This window comes from Clupea harengus, chromosome 15, assembly GCF_900700415.2.
Source record: "Clupea harengus chromosome 15, Ch_v2.0.2, whole genome shotgun sequence".
In the NCBI taxonomy this organism is placed as follows: Eukaryota; Metazoa; Chordata; class Actinopteri; order Clupeiformes; family Clupeidae; genus Clupea; species Clupea harengus.
Window position 1 is genome coordinate 5,142,842 of NC_045166.1, and position 22,265 is coordinate 5,165,106.

Below are 22,265 nucleotides of genomic sequence, written 5' to 3' on the forward strand. Positions count from 1 at the left end.
TTTCTCTGGGTTGGTTGTAACAAATGAAACAAATGACACGTTAGTTTAAGACAAAGATGAACAGATCAAGGTTTCTGCTGGGATTTGTTCTTGCACAGCATCACATTTGGTCTTGACTATAATGTTTCTAGTAGGCAACATTTTATCTTCCACATTTTTTCCACTGCAAAAGTAAATGTCTTGCTGACTTGAAACAAAAAGTGTCCAGTGTTTCTTGCTTAACAATACCGTATTAATTCTGTTCAGTACATCTGACACAGGCACAACTAAACCCAAAAATCTAAACTCTGCAAGATGTTGAATGAAATGGCAATTACCAAAAGTTCCCCAGAAATTCTTGAAAATTACCAATGGAAAGTTTCCGCCTTTGAAAATACCCAGAAATATGACGCCCTTATCAGAACTCAACTGCACCAATAAGTGAAATGATTGTCATAAAATACCAAAATACCACCCTTTCGTTACCTTGACCTACAGTGGATATCAAACTGTGCCCAGAGCATGTATGCAGCCAATCAAGTAGATGATTCGACAACCTTAGCATCAGGTATATAAAAATATGGGCTGCATTATTTCAATAGTAGCTGGTCATAAACCCAGCTTTATTTCACCAGGACATAGTCAAATCATGTGTTCAAATCCAGTGCTATTTTGCCAGCGTATGGTCAACTATCAGCAGTTACTTTACAAACATTTAGTCCAACAGCCACTACCTTCAAAAGCAGCTTTCTCCTATTGGTATAGCGTGCTGGATAAAGAGGTTTCTCTCATGTCTGGGAGTTTGTCCATTCTGTGCTTGAACAATGCAGGTGGGCCGGTGAAGATTGAGCATGTAGACCAGCTGCTGTTTCTGCTGCTTCAGCTGCTCAATTTGTTCCTTCAGATCCGCATTAACAGTCTCCAGTTTCTCCGACTCCTAAGTAAAACATGTGTTTCAAGTCATTTAAATCATTTCAGTCAGAATGTCTTATACAACACTTCTAGAGATCTAAGCAAATAGTCTTTTTGAGAGTCTTCTGCGTCGCAGAAGTGGTGCTGTAGCTGCCAAAGTGGTTGTGGCTTCAAAATGCCAAAAATATTCTATGCAATGTGGGAGAATGGATCTAAGCTGAGAGCATCTAAAATGTACAATACAGGAAGCCTTTTCTGTACAGGTGCTATGATTTTCAGGGTTTCTTCCAAAATATCTGTGACATAAACATCCTGTCAATGGGTTTAATAATAACTTCCATCCTAAAATGACAAAACACCTGAAATTTGTTGAAACATTTGTTGTAAAGCTGCAATGAATTGGTCAAATGACAATAGAATGCAACACAGTGGTATACTGAAATCATAGAACACAATGCATTGTAATATGGAGTTCCAATCAATACTGGTTATAATAATTGTTATAGTATTGCCCTCTGACGACATTTTCAAAATGAGCGAAAGCATCAGTCTGAGTTTTACTATCCAGACGAAAATGAAAAAAATTAACAGCCATGAGGAAATTCAGAAGAAGCGAAGATTTGTTATTGAAAGTGATGATGAAGACAAGAAACTATAGTTTGAATCACTTGTGCTACGCAACACCTGAATCACATGGTGTCGTGAGAAGACTTGAGAGCTGAACAAAACGACATGTTTTCTATTTACAATTACCATTTCTTTTCATTTACAAAATGAAAGGAGCGAAAAATCAAAACTTCGGCTTTGATATTTCCCGGCATGACCTCACTCTTGGTTAGTAAGTAGTTAATCTTATTTGAGTTGCAGAGCTGATAAACTATTGAACCGCCTGTTTAGGGGATCCAGCATTTGTTTGAAACATTCGTCGCAAAATCATCCTCAGTGTGATCGCGTATATGAAATGAGATTAGAAATCATCGAATATAGCTGACTGCTAAGTACAGATACAGATACAGATACAGTTTTTACTACATCATACTAATATAGTACTGATCTTTACTGCGCCAACAGAAATGTTGATGAAGCCTAAAATGATTTGGAATATCTCTGTAAGATCATACTTTTAACATTTTAATATCATTTTAATGATTGTTTTTACTCTACTCACAATAAAGATAGAGTGATAAAAACAGTTTGCATGTAGAAAAATGAATTGCTGTATCTTATCCAGCTGGCTGCAATATGATATGCTACCAACAGATATTATTTATATCAATGGAGGACTACCACAGAACAAACATTGTTGACAATGCTTATGCTAAACTAATCCAGACTCTACTCTAAACATCGGTACAGACAGGCTAACGGTGCAAACCCATGACACCGTTACGAGCGACGCGATATTCTAAATCCCATGCATTTCAACGGGAGCCAGTCTATTGTGACGTAGACCACCGTTTTGGGCGACGCAACCGATAAATGTTGGAAAAAGTTGAATCCTATGCAAATGAGGAGCGATGTTTCCCCGCAGCGGCCAATCAGATTGTTTGGTGTCGTTGTTTAGTCCAGTCTGTTATGCTATTTCCACACACTACACCACGCCCATTCAAAGCGATGGAAGCGTATCGCGTCGCTGTCATGGGTTTGCACCGTAAGTGTTACAGTACACACACCATGAGTCGCAGAGCTGAGATAAGGTATCTACAGCGGTGCAGATGGGATTTCTGAACTGGGGGGGGGGGGGGGGGCGCTAACATCGCCTAATCAGCTGTGCAGAGTTATTAACTGATGATTGTCGCCTTACGTAGGAAGAGTGGTGGGGACGGATCGGAGTCACTATGAATCTGGGGGGGACATGTCCCCCCCGTCCCCAGTGCCATCTTCGCCCCTGGGTATCTACCTCACCTAACCTATTCACAAATCACACATACTAGTCATAAACAAAATCCTCAATTGTATCAAATACAATTTCAAAAAGGCAATGTTGTTCCTCACATGACAAAAGTTACAACCAGGGCAATGCAGAACATCAGCAGTAGAGAAGAGTGACTATACCGTCTTCTCTTATCTCTATGGTCAGTTTGAACAACCCAAACATGTGCTTTTGTTTATAGGAGTCACATTGGGCATTTTTATGTGTGTTTTCACCTCGTAAAGACAGCAGATTTACCATATTATTATCACAAGAATAGCTCTCTTTGCTAATGGGAGGGTCTGGTTTACGGATTGTCTGTGATTGCTGGCTAGCTATTTGAATGGACGTTTAATGCAAACCAAACCGACAGTGCCAAATGTTTGTGATTTATTAACTGACATGAAATATTTTTTTAAAGGCTAAATATCAGCAGATATTTACACATGAACTTATATTAGTGTCATGGCTTGCAGTAACTTCACTTGTTAGCAGCTTGCTTGCTATTAGTAGCCTAGTTGCTTCCTAGCTGCAAGGTGAGCCAATTGGCTGTTCGAGTTCGAGTAACCTTTTATTCTTGAATCACCACCACGTTACATTATCTATAATTTAACACACTGTAATGTTAGAAACTATAATTTGTCAGACCCCTGTTATCTTTAATGTCGGCTTTCCAGGTTACATTAGTATACCTTATGTTGGGCTGTTAGCAAACATGCTAACTAGTTAGCTGTTTACATTCAGCCTAACACAAGCAAAACATCAACCGAAAAATTAATTGAATTAATCCACAGGCGCGCGAGTATTTTACAGCATTTACATTTACAGCTGCAATTAAGATATCCTATTGAGTGTCCGCAGATTTAATCCAACTCTTTTCTTGAGGTTGTGCTGGCTGGTGGAGCGAAATCAGGCCAAACAAAGATACTTAACCCACTAGCCCCCCCCCCCACAATTAATTTTCAATGGGAAAATAAGCTATTACAAATGGCAATTAAAACTAAACCAGCAGGCCAATCAATTAGCTGAGTACAAACACACTACAAAGCATTAGGGTGGACCTGTAAGTCAGTGGCTAATGTCATTGCGCCCAGCAGCAGTTGGCCGTTTTAAACCGTATCTAGGCAACCGTAACCGTATTCTATGCAATTACATGAATGCTAACACTTCGCCCCCCAAAACACTTTCACCACTAGTCAAGCAATGACCAATAAGCAATACATGTCAAGGCAAGGGACAGGGCAGCGATTCAGTGACATCCTGGGACACAGACAGACAAAATGCAGTGTGCTCAAAATGTGTGTTCAAAATTAGTGCTGAATGCTTGATCCATTTGATTAATGAAATAATCAATGCACCTTCGTCTTTAAACTGCGTTGAGATATTAATGATTGCAATGAGGTGGTGTGCAACACATTTTGTGAGCTGGGGCGTGATAAACAAACAATGAAGAAGGCTGACACGCTTTATACAATTTCAATATTGCTTCAATTCAATTTTATTTTATTTATATAGCGCCAGAACAATAAACTGTCTCAAGGCGCTTTACAGAGCCCAGAGCCTGGACCCCCTTAGTGCAAGCACAATGGCAACAGGGGCAAGGAAAAACTCCCTGTTAGTCAGGAAGTAACCTTAAGCAGAACCACGGCACATAATAGTGTATTGTATAATCATTTCAATGCACTGTCCTACAACGAAATTCAGTCTTCTCCCCCTCCATGACCCTACAGCCCTTCCAGGATGCACTATGACTACCTCTGTAACACCCCCACAACCTGGTGCACTCCTAGAATCCTTCACACCTATTGACCTCCCTGAACTCAATTCCCTGATCTCCTCATCTAAATAATCCAGCCAGTTGTATATCCTGCCACCCTTGCTATCCTAACTAAAATCTGCATGCACCATGTCAGCCAACCATAACTAAACCTAATTCATCAAAACTAAACATAAACTAAATTCACATACAATTTGCCTGGCAGCCTCTCCCTCTCCCTCTTCTTCTATATCATATCATGCTAATACTGATACTGATAACGTGGTCATATTACCTACTGTTAATTGTTTGCCGAAATGTATCTCTTTATTTGTTTATTAAATTGATGTTTACTAACCAAATGTTATCTCTCTAATAGCGTGACCTTTGCTCGCACATACTGATGGCTGTTCCTCATCACCATGTCCATTAAGCACATATACGCGTTTTGGCAGCCGAACTCTACCTTGTACCTCACTTTGTCTCTTTCTTCCCCATCTAGTCTAGTCGCCATTGGATGCTGCTGTAGTCTCTCCACCTGATCTCCTTGTAGAAAACCTAGGCCCACACCTACCCACTACAGTGTCAAACACTTATTCTACCCCATACTCCGTGCTAGCATTTTCCTGCAATGTAAATAATTGCCACCATCGACATAGTTTTCTGTTCCATTACTCTACAAACCATTTTAATAGTAACCTTACGAGCCGACTGTATACCCACTACGCTGTTCTACAACACTTGAATGCTCTCTTCCCACCTTATCTCTATCAATTTAGTATGCATCATGTATACCATGTTATGTTTGTATGTATTGTGTTCATTTACCACATGTATGTTTCTTTGATGTCTATTTTTATGTGCATGTCATTTCTTTGTGCATATTATGTATTTGCTGTAAAGCACTTTGAGCTGCATTCTTTTGCATGAAAGGTGCTATATAAATAAAGTTTTATTATTATTATTATTATTATGTATACTAGCATGCTCATCTTGATACGTGATTTCATCTGCCATGTCCCTGATTGTTTCTCCTCCCCTTGTCCTCCCTCTTCTTCTGCCACAATGGTCAACTGGCATGAGACCTTAGCTATGACTGGATCATGAATAATTGCTCAGTTTTAGTCACTATAAGTTCTACTAGAAATCTTTTTGGTAGTGCTGTCCATGTCTCACAGAGGTTCATGCTCACTATCCCATAACATACAGATGCATGTGGGAATGACACACAGAACTTTGCTGTGATGGACGACTAAGTAACAATAGCAATTCGTTATCGACTGCGGATTGTTTGTATGTGAGACATTAACAGATTGTCATTGACGGCCTAACCATAAACCCACAATGTGGCACTGAAATTCATACATATAGCTCCTTTAAAGTAAACTGAAGGAAAAGCACTGCAGGTTGATGCCATTTACAGGTTTTGGTGAGTTCATAAAATGGTAATCCTATCGTGTGTTCTTGCCCATGGTGTGCTTCATGTACAAAAACACGCTCTCTAATCTATGGGCATGAGTGGGTAGTCATAGGCCTACATCATGTGTATATATGGTTGCACATAACCCTAACAATTCATAGGATACTCTGTTCCAAATAGCCCTCACTGCGCAGACTCTGGCAGCAATTTTAGAATGCAACTCCCATTTTGACGAGATTTGGCTACATTTCTTCATGACGTATCCATGCCTAGGGATGACGCCATGCTTTCACTGAGTCTTACAGCCATTAATTCAACACATTTTTACCTCTGGTAGCCCTATAGGCCTACCTTCTGCAAACAATCCGTTATCTTCTTCTTCTTATTCCTGCATTTAGTAGCGGCGACTTTGTTTCTCTCTCGTCGTCTTTTCCTCCTTTCAGCTTCTTCAGGACGAACCTGATAGTACCCTTTTGTTATTACTTGTGCGCTACCATCACATCATAACTCAAAATCCACCCTAATGTGACGTACTTGAAACTAAATGGCAACAAACCAATATATAATTATGCTTACCTCATTATTGGTGGTGCCTAGTCCTGCGTTTCTATCAGAGCTCCACAACGTGCGTCTCGTCCTGGTACTCAAGTCGATGGAAACTTTGTTTTGGCAGGTGTATCGTAGTTCTTCCTTTGGTAAAGGTCTGTAGTTCGTGAAATCTTCGCACGCGAGTGATTCAGGTGGGGAAAGGCAAAATAAGGTTGACGCGCTGATCTCCATAGGACCAGGGTGACCAAGATGCTGTAGCATCATTGTGAAAACTGAAAAAGTTGGAGGAGATATTTCTCATTGAAATGGCACATATCTTTCACTTTTTCATAACGTCTGTTTCATACAAGATTTGCAGTTGTGACGCAATGAGAGCAAAGCTTCCTCTTTCAGGAATTCCCTTTATCGCCTTCACAAGAACACGGATAAATAACTTGCTGGTTGACATATTTGAAGAAAGTAGCCTAATCTAAATATAAATTCACTCTAGACACTCTTAAGTTAACACTAGACCACAGTTAGCGCCTAATATATTAGCCAAGGCGATCGCATGTCATCTTCTCACAAATGTATGCAAAATCCAACTTCGCTAAAATGAACAACTTTTTGTTCAGTTAGATCACTCCGAGTGAAGAGATAACCTTACAGCCAAATGAAAGCACAACATAGGCTACTTGATTTCAGTGGACATTTAACTTACCGTGCGCTTGATTTAAAATAAGAAGCCTTCGTTTAAGACAGTTCCTGTGAGCCCGCTTGATGTCCACGGGAAATTACCGTGGCAATCGATGCGTTGCTTCAACCCTCTTTATAGTTCCGCGACAGCATTAGTCGAAGATGGAAGACATGATCATAGCTTACGTCATTCTATTTATAAAACTAGGAGGCTACTTTGTGATGATGCAATGCAGCAACTCTGTGTAACGTAGGTTACCATAATAGTCCCACCATGTCAGGGCAGTCCCATAGCCCCCACCTGTCCCCCGACCGACGCACATAAAGTCTTAAATCTGTAACCTGGCTCATATTTAGGCCGTGTACTCAACTTCTTACTTACCTAACTTTCTAATAGAAAAACACCACTAAAAGCGCTTTTGGGAAGATTATTCTGGCCGAATTCTAAACGTTCCTATAACAAAGTTAACATCCCAAAAAATATGAATCCAAAATATTTCAATCTTAGCGGAAACCTCTACACATATGTAAAACTATCGGAGTTGGTAACAGATTGTTAGTAAAACATAGCCGTAACTTTTTTATTTTTCTAACACCGGGCAGGCCAGAGGTTCCTAGGTTTTGTCCAAGGACAAAGTAAGATAGGTTTACTATATATATATATATATATATATATATAAAATTCTGCATTGTTTAATGTTTCCAAAACATTGTGACTTGGAATGATTTCTCCTAAATCAGTAAGTAAGAAGCCTTAGCCTTAAGATGTTTTGTGAATACGAGCCAATATTATAGAGAATGTACTTTAGAAAAGAATGGTACCACTATCACCCCATGCCCAACATCGAGCCATGGCAGGAAAATCTTAAATGTAACCCAGGCTCCATTACCTGGGTACAAAATCAAGATATTCTAAGTAGTTTTATATATATATATAAGGAGCCTAACATGTGAAATACATTTTTATTTGTTATATATAGATATCTATATTACAATGGGTTGACAAACAATGGAGCTGAGAAATGTGTCTAGGTTAACTAAACTCAGGAGTAACTATAGATTGTCATAACATGTCAATTTATACAAATCAGGGTACAGGGGAATGGCATGCAGAAGTTTCTACGTGTGACTTCTCAGAATCAGCCTCGCAGAAAAGGGGGGCTCTTTCCTCTCTGTAGCTGCCAAACAACTCTCTGTCGATCTCCAAAGACTGAGCCGAGGGATTGGCACTTAGCACCTGATGCAGACCTTCTGCTCTGATATACACCTCCTGCAAAGACTGAAAAACATTATTATTCTAATTAAAGAAATCAATAAGAAATATACTTTAAGCACAATAAAAATGCATACAGGTATAATACAAGGCACACAATTGCAACCACTAATTAACTTTTTAAGAAACTTTAAGAGATCATATTGACTTGGAAATTAAGATGAATCCGTTCAAAAGACAAAACGGACAATCAGGTAGCTATAAAGTGTGAAAGCGACCGTCATCATTTTGTGTGCTGCGGATTAAAAGTTTCACAAGTTCCAGATTGTTGAACAAAATCCCTATGGGAAAATCGGCGAAACAACGCCCATGGTAGTTACATAACTGCTTGAGAGACCCTGTATTCAATTCTGTTCAATATAACCTATGTGTATGCTGTCTTCGTTAAGACTTGAAACACATATGTTGTTTGCCATCCCTCTGATAACAGTGGAAGATAACAGACCACAGAGAAAGTCAATTAGCTTATGCGTCACCAATTTCACAAGCAGGGTTCCCACCCATTTTTACTGACAACATTTGAAAACTTTTCCATGACCTTTCCCAATCTACACGTACCTATGGAGGCCTATGGAATGAAAATTAAACAACCTTTTCCATTCCTTTTCTAGCTTAATAGGTTAGTTAGGCATATGTCAAAATCAGGCGGCAGAAATGTTATCAACAAAATGTTATCCATGGAAGAGTACAATAACATTAGACCAACATAAGACCATAACGACATTAGATCTACATAAGACCATAACGACATTAGATCTACATAAGACCATAATTACATTAGATCTTCATAAGACTGTGTTACCCAAAGGATTTTATTCAGCAGTGGTGCTTTTATTTAAATTCATCTTTTGTTACTTCATTATTAGTAGTATTATCACCAATGTATATTACATGAATATATTCACCTACATTTTGTCTTCTTTACATATTAGAAATGAATAGTTAGTAATAGTAATCTTTAGTAAATTTGTGTACGGAGTTCTTTGCATTGAGTTTTTTTTCATATGCAGCTGAAAAGAAAAAGAGCTGTACAATGATGTAGGCCTACACTGATTACACTGAGTACAATGCTACTTAAAAAGAACAATCTACAGGTTTATGTTACGGGATATGACAAGAACGTGATACTGTTTATTTTCGGGACTGCAACATGTGGTAAATAAACATGGCAACATTTCATACCAAACACGTTGACGGATGATCAGATGAGATGCTAGATCTGGGATTGACTTTTTAGGCCTGCTCAGCCGATTCAATTAAATAGGCATTTAAATATTTGCTCCTTTCATTTTGGTAATGAAAAGAAATCGTAATTGTAAATAGAAAACATGTCGTTTTGTTGAGCTCTCAAGTCTTCTCACAACACAATGTGTTTCAGGTGTTGCGTAGCAACCAATTACTTGCTAACTTCAAGTTACAATGATTAATAGAAAACGGAGAACACGGCTCAGCCAAAATGGCTTTAATTTAAAGTAACAACAGAAGTGATTCAAACTAGGGGTGGGCGATATGGCCAAAATCTTCCATCACGGTATTTGTAATTTTATATCACGGTTACGGTATCACGGTTTATTATACGTAGGGTGACCAGATTTGAGTTTGTGAAAAAGAGGACACTTCAGCGGTGGCGAAATGTGTCCACAGACATAGGCTATACAGTATGATCATTTATTTATTGACCCTTAAGAACACTAAGGTGCAGAAACAATACTGCCTCAATAGGCTATTGGCCTAAGCCAGGCGTGGCGGGGCGTGGCGGTGGCGGTTAGTGATCCACCCTGCCAAGTATTTTTTCTAAGCGGAAATCAGGAAACGGCAACAAAATCGTTAAAGAGGTATTTTGGAGGAATGTCTTCTATCGTTTTGGCGAGTAACTGTATAATAAGCAGGATGATGTATAGTTTGGAGGTCATTATCTAAAAATAAAACGGTATAGCCAAATCTCTCCTGGTAGACACATTTCTACCGTTGCACGGAGGGATTGACATACACTTTTTGGAACATTCTGAAGAGCCGTATAATAACAATGGTTATGACCAGTGGCGGTGCGCCAATACAGGGCGCAAGGGCGCCGCCCCTCTTCAAATTTTGAGATGGAAAAAAAAAAAAAAAAAAGTAAAAAAAACATTATATACCAAACAATTAAAATAGGAACTGTACTGTGTTAACGCGTTACATGTGTGTGGGAGACCGTAAGCCCCTGCCAACAACCACTTAAATGTGACCAAATATAATATATTGCCATTCGTTATCACTGAGATAAGCCCCTCCTCCCTGGAGGGGCGCCGGCCAAATGGAAAAATTTTGCGCCCTGACCAATGACATCGTTTTTTATTTCAACGCGACTGGACTATTCGTCGAATCAGAGACCTTTATCATTCCCTCACATCCCATATACATCTCACGTATCTACGAGAGCAACATAGCTAGCAGAGACTTTGATTCTGTGAGTATGCCGACTGAAAACTTTCGAATCGACGATCAGATGTCGATAAGAAGAGACTGAAAGACATGGGACCCGAATGTCCGGATTTAAAAATGCAGCAGCAGAGCATCGACCGCGGGAGGACGCACACCCGTAGCTTCTCCTCAAGCCTGTATGCTAACCGGAGCTGGTTAGCTGGTTAGCTGGTTGTTCAGTGAGTGATGCGTTTTTTTGTTTCCCCTGCCTGTTGTTCCAAAGTCCTGGGACTGAAACAATCTGGACTGCAACGGGGATGAGGGATCTAAAGCACTTTAACGATAAATGTAAGAAGCACAAATCTTGCCGCAGCCATCTAACTAACAGCCTGAAGCTAAGCCTCTTTGGAAGACTGAGTATTGCAGAGCAGTTGGACGAAGGGTACCAAATTGGCATTCGAAAACATGTAGTATCATCCAGTGTTTCTGAATCTATTCTGCTCTAAACCTCTAGTATAATCCAGTATTTCTGAATCTATTCTGCTCTAAACTACTGGTATCATTCAGTCTTTCTCACTCTATTCTGCTCTAAACCGCTACACCCTGTGTTTTTTGTTTTTTTTATCTACTCTGTTTTAAACTTGTACACAATGTTTCTGAATCTAGTCTCCTCTAAACCTCTACTACCCAATATTTAAACCTCTGGAACCCAACCCAATGTTTCTTAAACCATTCTGCTCTAAACCTCTCATGCCCAATTTTACAGTTTGTTGAGAGTTGTTAGTGGACAGTGTTGAGCACTGTGTTTTCATGAAATAAATCTTTTGTTTTTTAATATATTCTACTCAAAACCTCTCTTGTGTTTTTGTTTTCTCATTGTGGAGTGCTATTTAAATCGCACTGCCCAACTGCGCCTATAGTCTATATATGTCTATGATTGCGCCCCCCAAAAAAATAAATCACCAGCCGCCACTGGTTATGACAGATGTAAGAAATGACAGTATATCCTGTGAGTGAACATGAGATTAATGATCAAGCATCTGCTGTGACCAACAAGTTGGCCAGCGTAATCTCCAAAATTGCTATCGTATCATGGTAACAAAGGAAAAGTCCCCACACTGGATTTGCTGGATTTGAGTGACTGCAATTAATGTCACAGTATGGGAATGGGGGAGGCCATTGAGAACCATCTCAGTCAGTGAAACCTGATTATCATACAGAACAGCAAAAGGTTGCCAGACCTGTTTGCATTTGAAGCCTAGCTCATATACATTAAAAAGCCTAGGAGGTGTCTTAAACAGCATATATGGCTAGAGTTGGAGGTGCTTGTTGTTCAGATCTGCACCGCTAAATCCGGGGTATGTTCCACTTGCTTCGTTACTGCACTTTACTGGAAAAAGATTGCGCACCTATGTTGTATCCAGGTTTCAGTTTTAAAATATATTTATGTTGGGATATTTACTCAGGAGATTAATAGGATGATTCCCACATTGGCGTTTGCCTTGTTTAGAGTGTCACGAAGCATATCTGATCTTTGCCAAATGTCTAGCTCTGTGTCAAGATTACCGAAATAGCTGGGCTCAGGTATGGCTAGCATAAAGCAGATTTATCTAAACTGCTACAAATCACAGAGGACTCGGAGTTTGTGTCTTATTGTGCCTCCTGGGCTAGAGGAATGGAAGGAGAATTTTGCTGAATCATGCTCTACATTATTATCGCCCATCTTATCATGGGGGGTAGGGGTGGGCGATATGGCCAAAATCTTCTATCACGGTATTTGTAATTTTATACCACGGTTACGGTATATATCAGGGTTTATTATACGTAGGGTGACCAGATTTGAGGTTTTTTTTTAAAAAGGGACACTTCAGCGGTGGCGAAATGTGTCCACAGACATTTATTAATTGACCCTTAAGAACAAGGTGCAGAAACAATACTGCCTCAATAGGCTATTGGCCTAAGCAATAGTGGCCAGTATAGGCCTACTTTGTACTGAACTTTTCCATTGAATCTTAAAATAGTAAAAATAAAACTAAGTGCATGTAAAAAAAAAAAAAAGGAAAAATCTTTCTGTGGCATTTAGCCCAGTGCTTATATAGCTTTCAGTGGTTCTTTAATGTACTTTCAGAACATAACTCAAGTGTTAAAACTTTCTTTTCAATGTGTGTCCATATGTTAACGCAATAATGATGAGAAAAAAACATTTTCTTTATATGGCCACATATTAAAATAAGAAAATTAAGAAGTTGGCCATTACACAGACATATATACATAGACGCATCATTGACCGCTTCAGCTCGTTGCTGCGACGTGCTAACATCGCCGCCATATTGGTGAGGTGAAGACTGGGCTGTAAACAGACGCAAGCTGCGGAGCTGCGTTTTTTCTGGATAAAAAGCACTATAGCGTTTACATTTCTCAACCGATTTCACTGAGTCGTTTTTATATTCAAGGGTTTATGATCTACGTGGAGTACCAAAAAAAGTTTTGTCTCCATGATACTTAGAATCTCGATAGTAAGCCTATAATCGCCATAGACATACATACATGTGTCTGATAATCGCTGCTATACGCTCACTGTTCTTGCGCTTCCACAGCTCATTCACTTTGAAATACTGAAAAGAAATAGTGCATATTTAACTACTAATATTTGACGATCATTGAGAAAAATGGAACAGAAACTGCAAATAAATGGCTACACTAGACACTTTTCAGTCCATATTTTTCAGTATATTGAACCTTTGCCAACAGTCGAGGATTACTCAACAAGTAGGCATGAAAGTCCTTGTAGGTTATGTGCTTAAAAATTGTACTGGGCATCGTATTATACGGCTCTTCAGAATGTTCAAAAAAGTTCCGTTGATTTGAATGGGCCACCCCGACGTTCACAGGTCTGTAATTTCTTTATTTTCACTGCTGAGATAAAGTAATGACCGCTGTCATTGGCAACGGGTTTTGTGCTTCTAATTCACATCTTTCATATCATTCCGCAAGTCGTCCGGTCATTTAACGTAACTTGAATTCAGCAAGTAATGGGTTGCTACGCAACACCTGAAACTTTAGAGTTCTATTTGCCTGAAGAACTATTTTTTCTAAGCGGAAATCACAAAACGGCAAAAGAGGTGTTTTGGAGGAATGTCTTCTATTGTTTTGGCGAGTAACCGTGTAATAAACGGGATGAGGTCATTGTCTAAAAATAAATCGATTGGATTTCAAAATAAGAGTATACCGCGGTTGAAACGGTATAGCCAAATCTCTCCCGGTAGACACATTTCTACCGTTGCACGGTATATACCGTCATACCGCCCAGCCCTAATGGGGGGTTTGGAAACAGGAGAAGCGCAACATACCATAACACAACCTCTATCATTGCATAGCTGAATCACCATGGTGTCTGCCCTGCCCCCCCCCCCCCTGACTCCAGAGATTTAAATAAACACCAGAGAAGGGTAGCCCCAAATCATGTGCTAGTTCTACTTCATAGTACATTTAGTGGCACTAGCACCACCTGCTACAAATGCTCATTTTGAGCACTGACTTACTTTCATCGCAGCAGTTACTTGTTTGAACCGTCCAGGTGCTGCCTCGGATACATTTTTCATGATGCAGTCTAAGACAAAAATGATAAGACATGTTAGATTTAAGAAAGGTTAGTGCCAAAAAATCTTACAAGACCACAGAGACAACATGCAAACTGTCCCACCAATTCATCTCACGGTAAACAAACTCAAGGCGCACTATCAGAGGCCAGAGATGTCACTACTCTCTACATTCAATAAATGAACACCTCTGGGCGTAGAGAAGTAAACATCCATAGACACTTAAATCAACCTACTTTTAATAATTTTCTGGGGATGTATTGACATAAGGCCATCATATTACCGTAATTTGTTTAGAAAATCTTGGAAAAAATTGTGATTTCATCAAATATGTTAGACAAACGGGAGAAAAACTTTAATGTGTGATAATTTTTTTTTTTACATTTCCAGAACTTGAAATGAACAAAAGGCTTTAGAGCTTTTTTACACGCAATTCTTCAATGGAACTAAGGAGACAAGTTTAATTGAACAGGGAGAAAGCAGAACCCATTTCAGAGGTCATAGAGGCAAACATAGAGCTAATGTACATTGTGCGTACATACAAGTTTCAGGGTGTAGAACGGTAGAGTATAATCAACATACAAAAGCAATGGTCTTACTACATATTGGGGGTCTTATTGTATTCATATGTTTACCATCATTAGGTTGAGTGGACGCCTGTGATGGGACATATTAGCAAGGTAATGGATTGGAAGGCTGGCAATTGATGTGTGTGATACATTGTAAGCACTGTGTAGTGGATGAGATATTTAAGACTAAAGTCAGAGGAAAAAAGGAAACATACTTCCTGTAGCATGTTTGTCAATCCCATTGTCAGCTAAACTTCTAATTATTATTAGAAGACATAACTCAGAAGCTAATTAGTTTGGTTGCTCAGAGATATCCAGTCTACAGCTCCTTCTAGCTAATGTTGAAACGATAGTTGAAACGATTGTCATATGACAAGACATCTATTCAGTGTATTACATTCGGTTTAGCTTGAGAACTGAAGTATGACTTGTTTGTTTTTCAGAATACATCATATCAGCTCCCCTGTACAAATCAAACCCTCCCCCCCGCGTACCCCCTATGTCCTTTTGCGTACCCCTGGGGGTACGCGTACCCGTTTGGGAAACACTGATCTAGGGGGTTCCGTCCTTGGCCTCTGTAAAGTGCTGAGACGATGTCTATTGTTAATGGTGCTATATAAATCCAGTGGACTGGACAGAACAATATTGGAACAAGTTTCCTGGTCTAATAAATGAATGTCTCTAGGCAGACCCTGAAACCTGGATCCAGGACCTCAATCCAGTAGTATTCCAATCAAAATAGCAGGACACCAAACTCCTGGATACATCAGATAATCTGTTGAGTGTACACTAATATACAGGAATATGCTAATCCAGATACACCCCTTTACACCCAGGGCATATTTTGATTGCAACTGTCATATTGGCACATTGGTTATATAGTAATAACTGCACATCCAGATTTTATATATTTTATCATAAGCATAAGAAATGTCATAATTTACCTTGAAAGGCTTCCTGTTCCATTTCCTCCGTATCATTTACATGGCCATACATCTCCTGGAATTGAAAAAGTAATTTGAATAAACATACATAACATACATGTATTTTGCCACCATAATACTCAAATACATAAATGTCTTAGTGCGGCTCCTCAAGATCATTACAATCTTGAAAATAATGTTTTTTCTACATTCACTTTTTTTTGGATACGCAACACATGGTGAGGATTGACGTTATCCATCCGAGTATTTGTTCAAAGAATTCGAGAATTCGGAAATGAGCGTTTCGAGGAATAAAACCTTACCATTAGTTTTCGCTCTGCCTTCAGTGATCGCACAACGAAATGGCTGATCCTCTTGGGATAACAACTACGTTTCTTGGAGGTCTCAACGATTTTTTCATCCAGTAAGTCGTCAATTGTTGTTCTTTCACCTTTGCATCAATACAAGAAAAAACTATCATATAGAAAGCTAGTTACGTCCAACCAAGTCAATGTAGCTACATAGCTATCCTAGTTGACTTTACCTTTTTCATCCTGAGTCTCTTCACATAATTGTCCATCCAATACGATATTCTCTTGAACTGTGGTCTCAAATGTCTGAAAGGACGGACAAAAACACACACTTTAACTGCCAAGTTCACCTGTGAAAAAATCAAACTTTCAGTTATATTAGCAAAGGCTTATAATGAAGAATATGCTAAATCAACATAATCAACACAAATAATCCACGAACAGATCGCGAAACGTTATACTTTACACACCGAAATTAGTTCCTCCATGAGATTTTTCTTGGTGTCTTCGGTAATCTGATTTTGACCAGCTAACAGATTATTAAACACCTCTCCGTATTTTCTCAATTGACAAACTGTCATTCTTGAATTAAATGTAATCCTAGGATCTAAATTGGACACTGCATCAATGTTTGACGATAGGTCACTGGCGACTACTTTTAGCGCCATGTTAATTCAAACCTTTGTAAAGGAAACGGATATTACATCTGGAACCCGATCACCAATTTCAAGACAAAAGTCATTACCATCAACGGACTGTGGTGTAGAAAAATAGATAGAGCCCGTGCGGTAGAAATTGTTCTGGAGTCACAGTGTTACCAGAGAATTTCGAAATAGATGTTTAATAGGCTGATATTTTCGAATTACTGTGGCAATAAGAACTTCATAGTAAAGATTGAATGCAAACGTTCTGTCTTTTAACGTGAGGCATTATGAAATATGCTTTCACTACTGACTGTGCGGTGGTTGCGATGTTAAGAGCATAGGACCATTTCAACGTCCAATGTTTTTAGCCGCGGGAAACTAGCCGAAATAGTAAAGATCGCTTCCGGTCTCGATTCCTGGATGGGGATACGGTAAAAATTCAAAGTAAAAGCCCAACAATACTGCACTATAACTGCACGAACGAAATTTGGCTTTAGTGTAATCCAGGGTGGACAATTAATTTCCCCAAGGGACCTCATGAGACACTGAGGCTGTTGTGGGAGGGCCGGAGCAGTAGGTTGACTCAATTCTGCTCAATATGTTTTGTATCTCTTTATTAAAAACATTAAATTGTATGGTTTTTTATTAGCTGCAACTGGTAAGAGTAGATGTTACATTTAGGCCTATGAAAATGTGGTGCAGGCATAATAAAGACGCCAACATTATTGAATCAACATTTAATCAACATTCACAAAACACTATTTTGAAAATGAGCATGTTTCAAAGACCAGCATTAAATCAAACTTAATACAAAAAAAGTAATAAGTGCTATTGCTATTTTGTTTAGTTTGTAGTCTAATTACCTAATTTCAGGGGCATACCTCATAGGAGCAGGTGCGGCTGCACCTGGCCCGTGGGGTGTCGGGTCCGTAGCCGGGCCCAAAAATATACATACGTCTCTCGACAGGCCCACCAGTACTGCGTCAAATTTTCGCCTCTCAGATATGCTTGTGTTCAAAGACGAACTGTTATTAAAGGGATATAGCCTTCTCTTGAAAAGGCAACTTATCTCCGTCATGGTTTTTATAATTTTTTGGGGTAAATAGTAGCAATTTATAATAAAATCATATGCTTATCCTACATACACTATATAAACTATCAAAAACCTATTCAATGTCATGAATACGTTTTTATTTTCTTTGGTATTTTTGTGATTAGCAATGATGATTGCTGGGTAATATGTATGTTGTTGTCCAATGTCAAGTCTCTATTTGATCATGTGACGATACAATACGCTATAGTTAAACCAATTAGAAGGTCACGGCAACCTAGTTCATTGAGCACAGCACAACTTTACTCGTAACAATGCCTTTAAGCATAAGAGTGGAAGTAGAAAAAGGCAAGAGAGAAAAAGAACAGGAGGAGAAGGTGGCAAAGCTGCCTATATTAGATCATTTTGGGCTTTTTAACTAGCCATCAACTATTTGCCAGCCCATGGAGTCCGCCACGGACGACCCCCCTGTGAGCAGCAGTGCAGCAGTTTAGCTGGGATCAGCATCGCTGCCCTCAGTGGTGTGTCAGCAACCATGCAACAGGTAATCGAAAACACTAGTGTTCTCTATTATTATTACTTTATAACAATTTCTACGGTAAGAAATGTTCCCGCTGAGAGTCAAAACAAAACAAACATTGTGTACACACCCGTCGCTTCTGAAATATGTAAGGTTGAAATTTAACGAATATTTATATCGATAACAAACATCTTTGTTTAGCGTTTTTTTAGACGCGGGGGCGGAAGTAGGGAATGCTACGAAGTAACTAGCCGTTCACTAGGGGGGCCCGTCATAATATCTTGCACCTTGGCCCGTCGTAACTAGTTACGCTACTGCCTCATATGCTGTTTTTCTGTTTTCTTGTTCAGTGAGAGAAATCCAGTCTGTTTGGGCTTGAAAACAAGTGCACTGCAGCCAGGTTGCAATATCTGAGGTGGATATGCCAAGGACAGCTGAGCCTTAAAAACTCACCATGCAGTGCCCCTAACATGGATGAGTACCTGCGGAGGTGATCAGCTGATGGGGTGGCTGTTGTTTTTCTGAAAAGCTATTTGACCTACCTAATTTACCATTGACCTCACGCGGGCCGCAGGGACAGCCAAAGGGTTGAATGTGGCCCGGGGACCGCACAATGGCCAGGTCGGTTGTAATCCATATACCGGTAAAGTTCAATGCTCTAAAAACATATTGAATCATTCCGTGTTGTAATACTGCGTGTACAAACCCTCCTGGAACAAATAGCAGGACTTCTATTTTGTGACGAGAATTTGGTTTGGTGCAAAACATTTCTTGTTGAGCTTTATCTCCAACGTCTTTTTAACGTTCATCTCCAACGTCCGGGTCCCGGGAAAGATCAAACTTGATTTGAATGCTAACAACAGGCTAATATTTAGCTCTCTATTCACTACTACGGGTTTGAAACACCTTTCTCGTAGGAGTGCCAATGTTTCCATCAGTTAACTCAGTATTACAACAACAATAACAATGATAGTAATAACAACAGCAATAATAATAATGATAATAACAGTAATAGTAGTAATAATAATAATTATTATAAAAAACAGCACAGTGCAAGTTTAGACTTTACCTGTTCCATTTTTAACCATGATTACAGAAAATGCCTCAGACAAAGAAATTGCGGAAGGATGAGGAGCTGACTGCAGGCATGTCAGTGCGCCAGGCATGCTGGGTCTTTAACGCCCCTCGTAACATCCTGGGGGACAGGGTGAGTGGGCAGGTGACCAATGGCTGCCGTTCAGGCCCCAAACAGCGACTGTCACCAGATGATGAAAAAGCTCTGGTGTAGTACTGCCTGTACTGTGCAGCACCAGGGTTCCCACTCACCAAGGCCTGGCTTCTGGTGTATGCCAATGCGGTAAGGAAGAAGTGGAACCCACCAGAAGGGCAGCGACCACTCGGAGATAAGTGGTGGCATTGCTTCAGGAGGAGGCACGCGACTGTGATTACACTGTGGACTCTAAGCCCTGTTTTTGACTCTTTAGGTAGTCTGCCATTCCTTGATATTTTTGTATATTTCACCTAACTAAAAACATTGAGGCAAAAGTGGCATGTATATTCTAGAACACCTCAGCAATAACAGCATGAGAGTAAAAGGAATGTAGTAAAAAAACGTTTTGGAACAAGGCTTTCGAACTCTGAACCTTGTAAACATAGGTGGTAGCTTCAAATAGGTGAGTTTAGCATTCAGAAAGTGTGTGTGGTTTCACGCTGATTTACCATGCATTTATTATATGAATAGACTTAATTTGCTAATGGGTGGGTCGTTAGCAGCTGCTTCCACATTCAGAGACTAAAATGTGCAAGAGCTCAGTTCTATTCTCCTTACAAAGTGCTAATGTATTGAGTTTAGAACTGTATATATACAGATACAAAGAGTTAAAGATTCAAGGTTTCTGGGGGTGTTATTTTCATGTCTGTAGGACAAAAACTTGCGAAGCTTTGAAATGCAATTCCCCACAACATCACACAATCTGCCCAACAGGGCAGCATCGGGTCCTAATGTGGCATGCTTCAGTGCAGCTGGGAAGGACGTTCCACCTATTTACGCTAAACACTTACCTGGAGGCCGGTACACAGAGGAGGCTACCCCAACTATGGAAAAACGCCGGTGGGGTACATTGCCGGGGAGCTGTTCCTGTGGTGGTAAAGGAAATTTAGTTGAGCAATATGTGAGTTTCGCCATAATTAAGCAGCCTTAGCCAGTATTACGGTGTATTCAGTATTCGGTCAGTTGGATGCTTTTTTTGTTTATTTTTTTCAGTTGGATGCTTCCTAATTCACTTTGAATGGGGTGACGTCATGTGTTGCCGAACTGAATTGTGGTTCCGCTGCGTTGCTTGTGTTGAAAGTTGAGAAAAGTTAGTTCCGGCCTAGACACAGACGTGATGGCAGCATAGAGGAACAGCTCCCGAGTATTTGAAATTTTCCAGGCACCCTAAACATCAAATTACGTTTACGAATTGAAAATATTGAGTAAGAGGGGCAAGGATGTCAGCTAGGGGTATAAAAGACGGAAAAGAAAATTAAAAAACAGGGCAAATAGGGACTCAAAATGGAAATGCTAACTCGGCTAGCCCTGACAGAGAACCCACGGCTAATCTAGCTCTGATCCTCCAAGAATTAAGAGACTTTCGACAGGACAATACATCTCAACTGGAGGAAATCAAAGGAGAAATAACAAAAAACAACAATAGACTGGAGGAGGCCGAAGACCGAATCGAAAAGGCAGAAGAAAGATTACAAAATGTCGAGGGTGGAGACAAAGTTAACCGAGCAGGAGAGCCGCTCACGAAGAGTAAATATCCGCCTATATGGGATTCCAGAGGGGGCCGAAAAGGATAGTGCATCAGTGATTGAGTTTGTAGTGACCGAGGACCGATATTAGATAGTTAGATTAGCGTAGGGAGAGAGTTCTTTGTGATCGCCAAGATCCATTATTCCATCATGATGAGTTCTTGTATGAGCGCTACCGATTCAGCCGACAAGGATTAATTAATTTACAAGACCTTCTCGAGTCATTTATTGCAAACACCGCAGTCGAACATTGACTGTCTTGCGCTTTTTTGCGAGTGGTACAATTATATGACATTGTTATTAGTACACCATAGCATATCATTATTGTAGAAAACTCATGATAAGAATAGAGAGAAATACACACAATTTCTTTTCACTGCTTCAATTTATTGCATTTGTTATTAATACATTTACATTTAGTCATTTAACAGACGCTTTTATTCAAAGCGACTTACAAGGAAATGTAAAACTACACTGAGGTAGGAGGTGAGGGGAATCAAACTAGCAACATTGCAGTTACTAATCAGCAGCGCTATCCTCTGTACCAGATCACACTTACTGTCATGCATTCATACATAGATATCACGCCATAGACATCCTCACACACCTCTTGTCTTGCTCTCACAGCGGTGGCGGTGTTGGATTTTGCCATGATTATGGTCTTGTATTCTTCATACGCGTTGATGTTCATCTCCTGCTCGCCAGCGGAGAAAAAAAGAGCCTTTTTCTTTGAGTTTAGAACCATTATACCATTAGAAAATCATTGTTTTGGTGATCGACCTTTCCTGCCTTTTGAAGTAGGACGTGCACGCGCAATTGCCCTAATAAGTTTAGCCTGGTTGAAATTAACCACATGATTTGGATGCGTTCTCGGCGCCCCTATTCCTGAGGAATTATCAGATTTGGGGAGATTCACAGATGTGCTGGAGGTTGAAAACCACCAAGTTCAGCTTCTCCTGGAACTCGCGGATGATGT

The 22,265-nt window shown here is 39.8% G+C and overlaps 2 protein-coding genes across 3 annotated transcripts; both read right to left on the reverse strand.

Moving 5' to 3' along the window:
* Positions 1–715: 715 nt before the first annotated feature.
* atf3 (activating transcription factor 3) lies at positions 716–7,467 on the reverse strand. The gene is made up of 4 exons (XM_012827346.3): positions 7,229–7,467; positions 6,556–6,800; positions 6,331–6,438; positions 716–916 (listed from the first exon to the last, which is right to left on the reverse strand). Exons 2-4 carry the CDS (start codon positions 6,790–6,792, stop codon positions 716–718), a joined length of 546 nt encoding a protein of 181 aa, XP_012682800.2. The 5' UTR covers positions 6,793–6,800; positions 7,229–7,467.
* Positions 7,468–8,152: 685 nt separating this feature from the next.
* Positions 8,153–17,062, reverse strand: nsl1 (NSL1 component of MIS12 kinetochore complex). 2 transcript variants are annotated; one of them, XM_012827345.3, is made up of 6 exons: positions 16,749–17,062; positions 16,512–16,584; positions 16,291–16,418; positions 15,989–16,043; positions 14,419–14,486; positions 8,153–8,473 (listed from the first exon to the last, which is right to left on the reverse strand). In XM_012827345.3, the coding sequence occupies exons 1-6, from the start codon at positions 16,944–16,946 to the stop codon at positions 8,291–8,293; spliced, it is 705 nt and encodes a 234-aa protein (XP_012682799.1). In that variant the 5' UTR covers positions 16,947–17,062; the 3' UTR covers positions 8,153–8,290. The 2 variants fall into 2 exon arrangements, with proteins under 2 accessions (XP_012682799.1, XP_012682798.1); XM_012827344.3 differs by having other exon boundaries at positions 8,153–8,482; positions 16,749–17,057.
* Between the last annotated feature and the right edge of the window lie 5,203 nt (positions 17,063–22,265).

Excerpts from the sequence above, each read along its gene's own strand:
- atf3 (XM_012827346.3), bottom strand. The coding sequence starts at position 6,792 with ATGATGCTACAGCATCTTGGTCACCCTGGTCCTATGGAGATCAGCGCG. Across the intron at positions 6,439-6,555 it reads TAGGCACCACCAATAATGAG|GTTCGTCCTGAAGAAGCTGA; the intron begins GTAAGCATAATT and ends GGGTACTATCAG. Across the intron at positions 917-6,330 it reads TAACGGATTGTTTGCAGAAG|GAGTCGGAGAAACTGGAGAC; the intron begins GTAGGCCTATAG and ends TGTTTTACTTAG.
- nsl1 (XM_012827344.3), bottom strand. The coding sequence starts at position 16,946 with ATGGCGCTAAAAGTAGTCGCCAGTGACCTATCGTCAAACATTGATGCA. Across the intron at positions 16,419-16,511 it reads AGAGACTCAGGATGAAAAAG|GTGAAAGAACAACAATTGAC; the intron begins GTAAAGTCAACT and ends ATTGATGCAAAG. Across the intron at positions 16,044-16,290 it reads AGGCAGAGCGAAAACTAATG|GAGATGTATGGCCATGTAAA; the intron begins GTAAGGTTTTAT and ends TTTCAATTCCAG.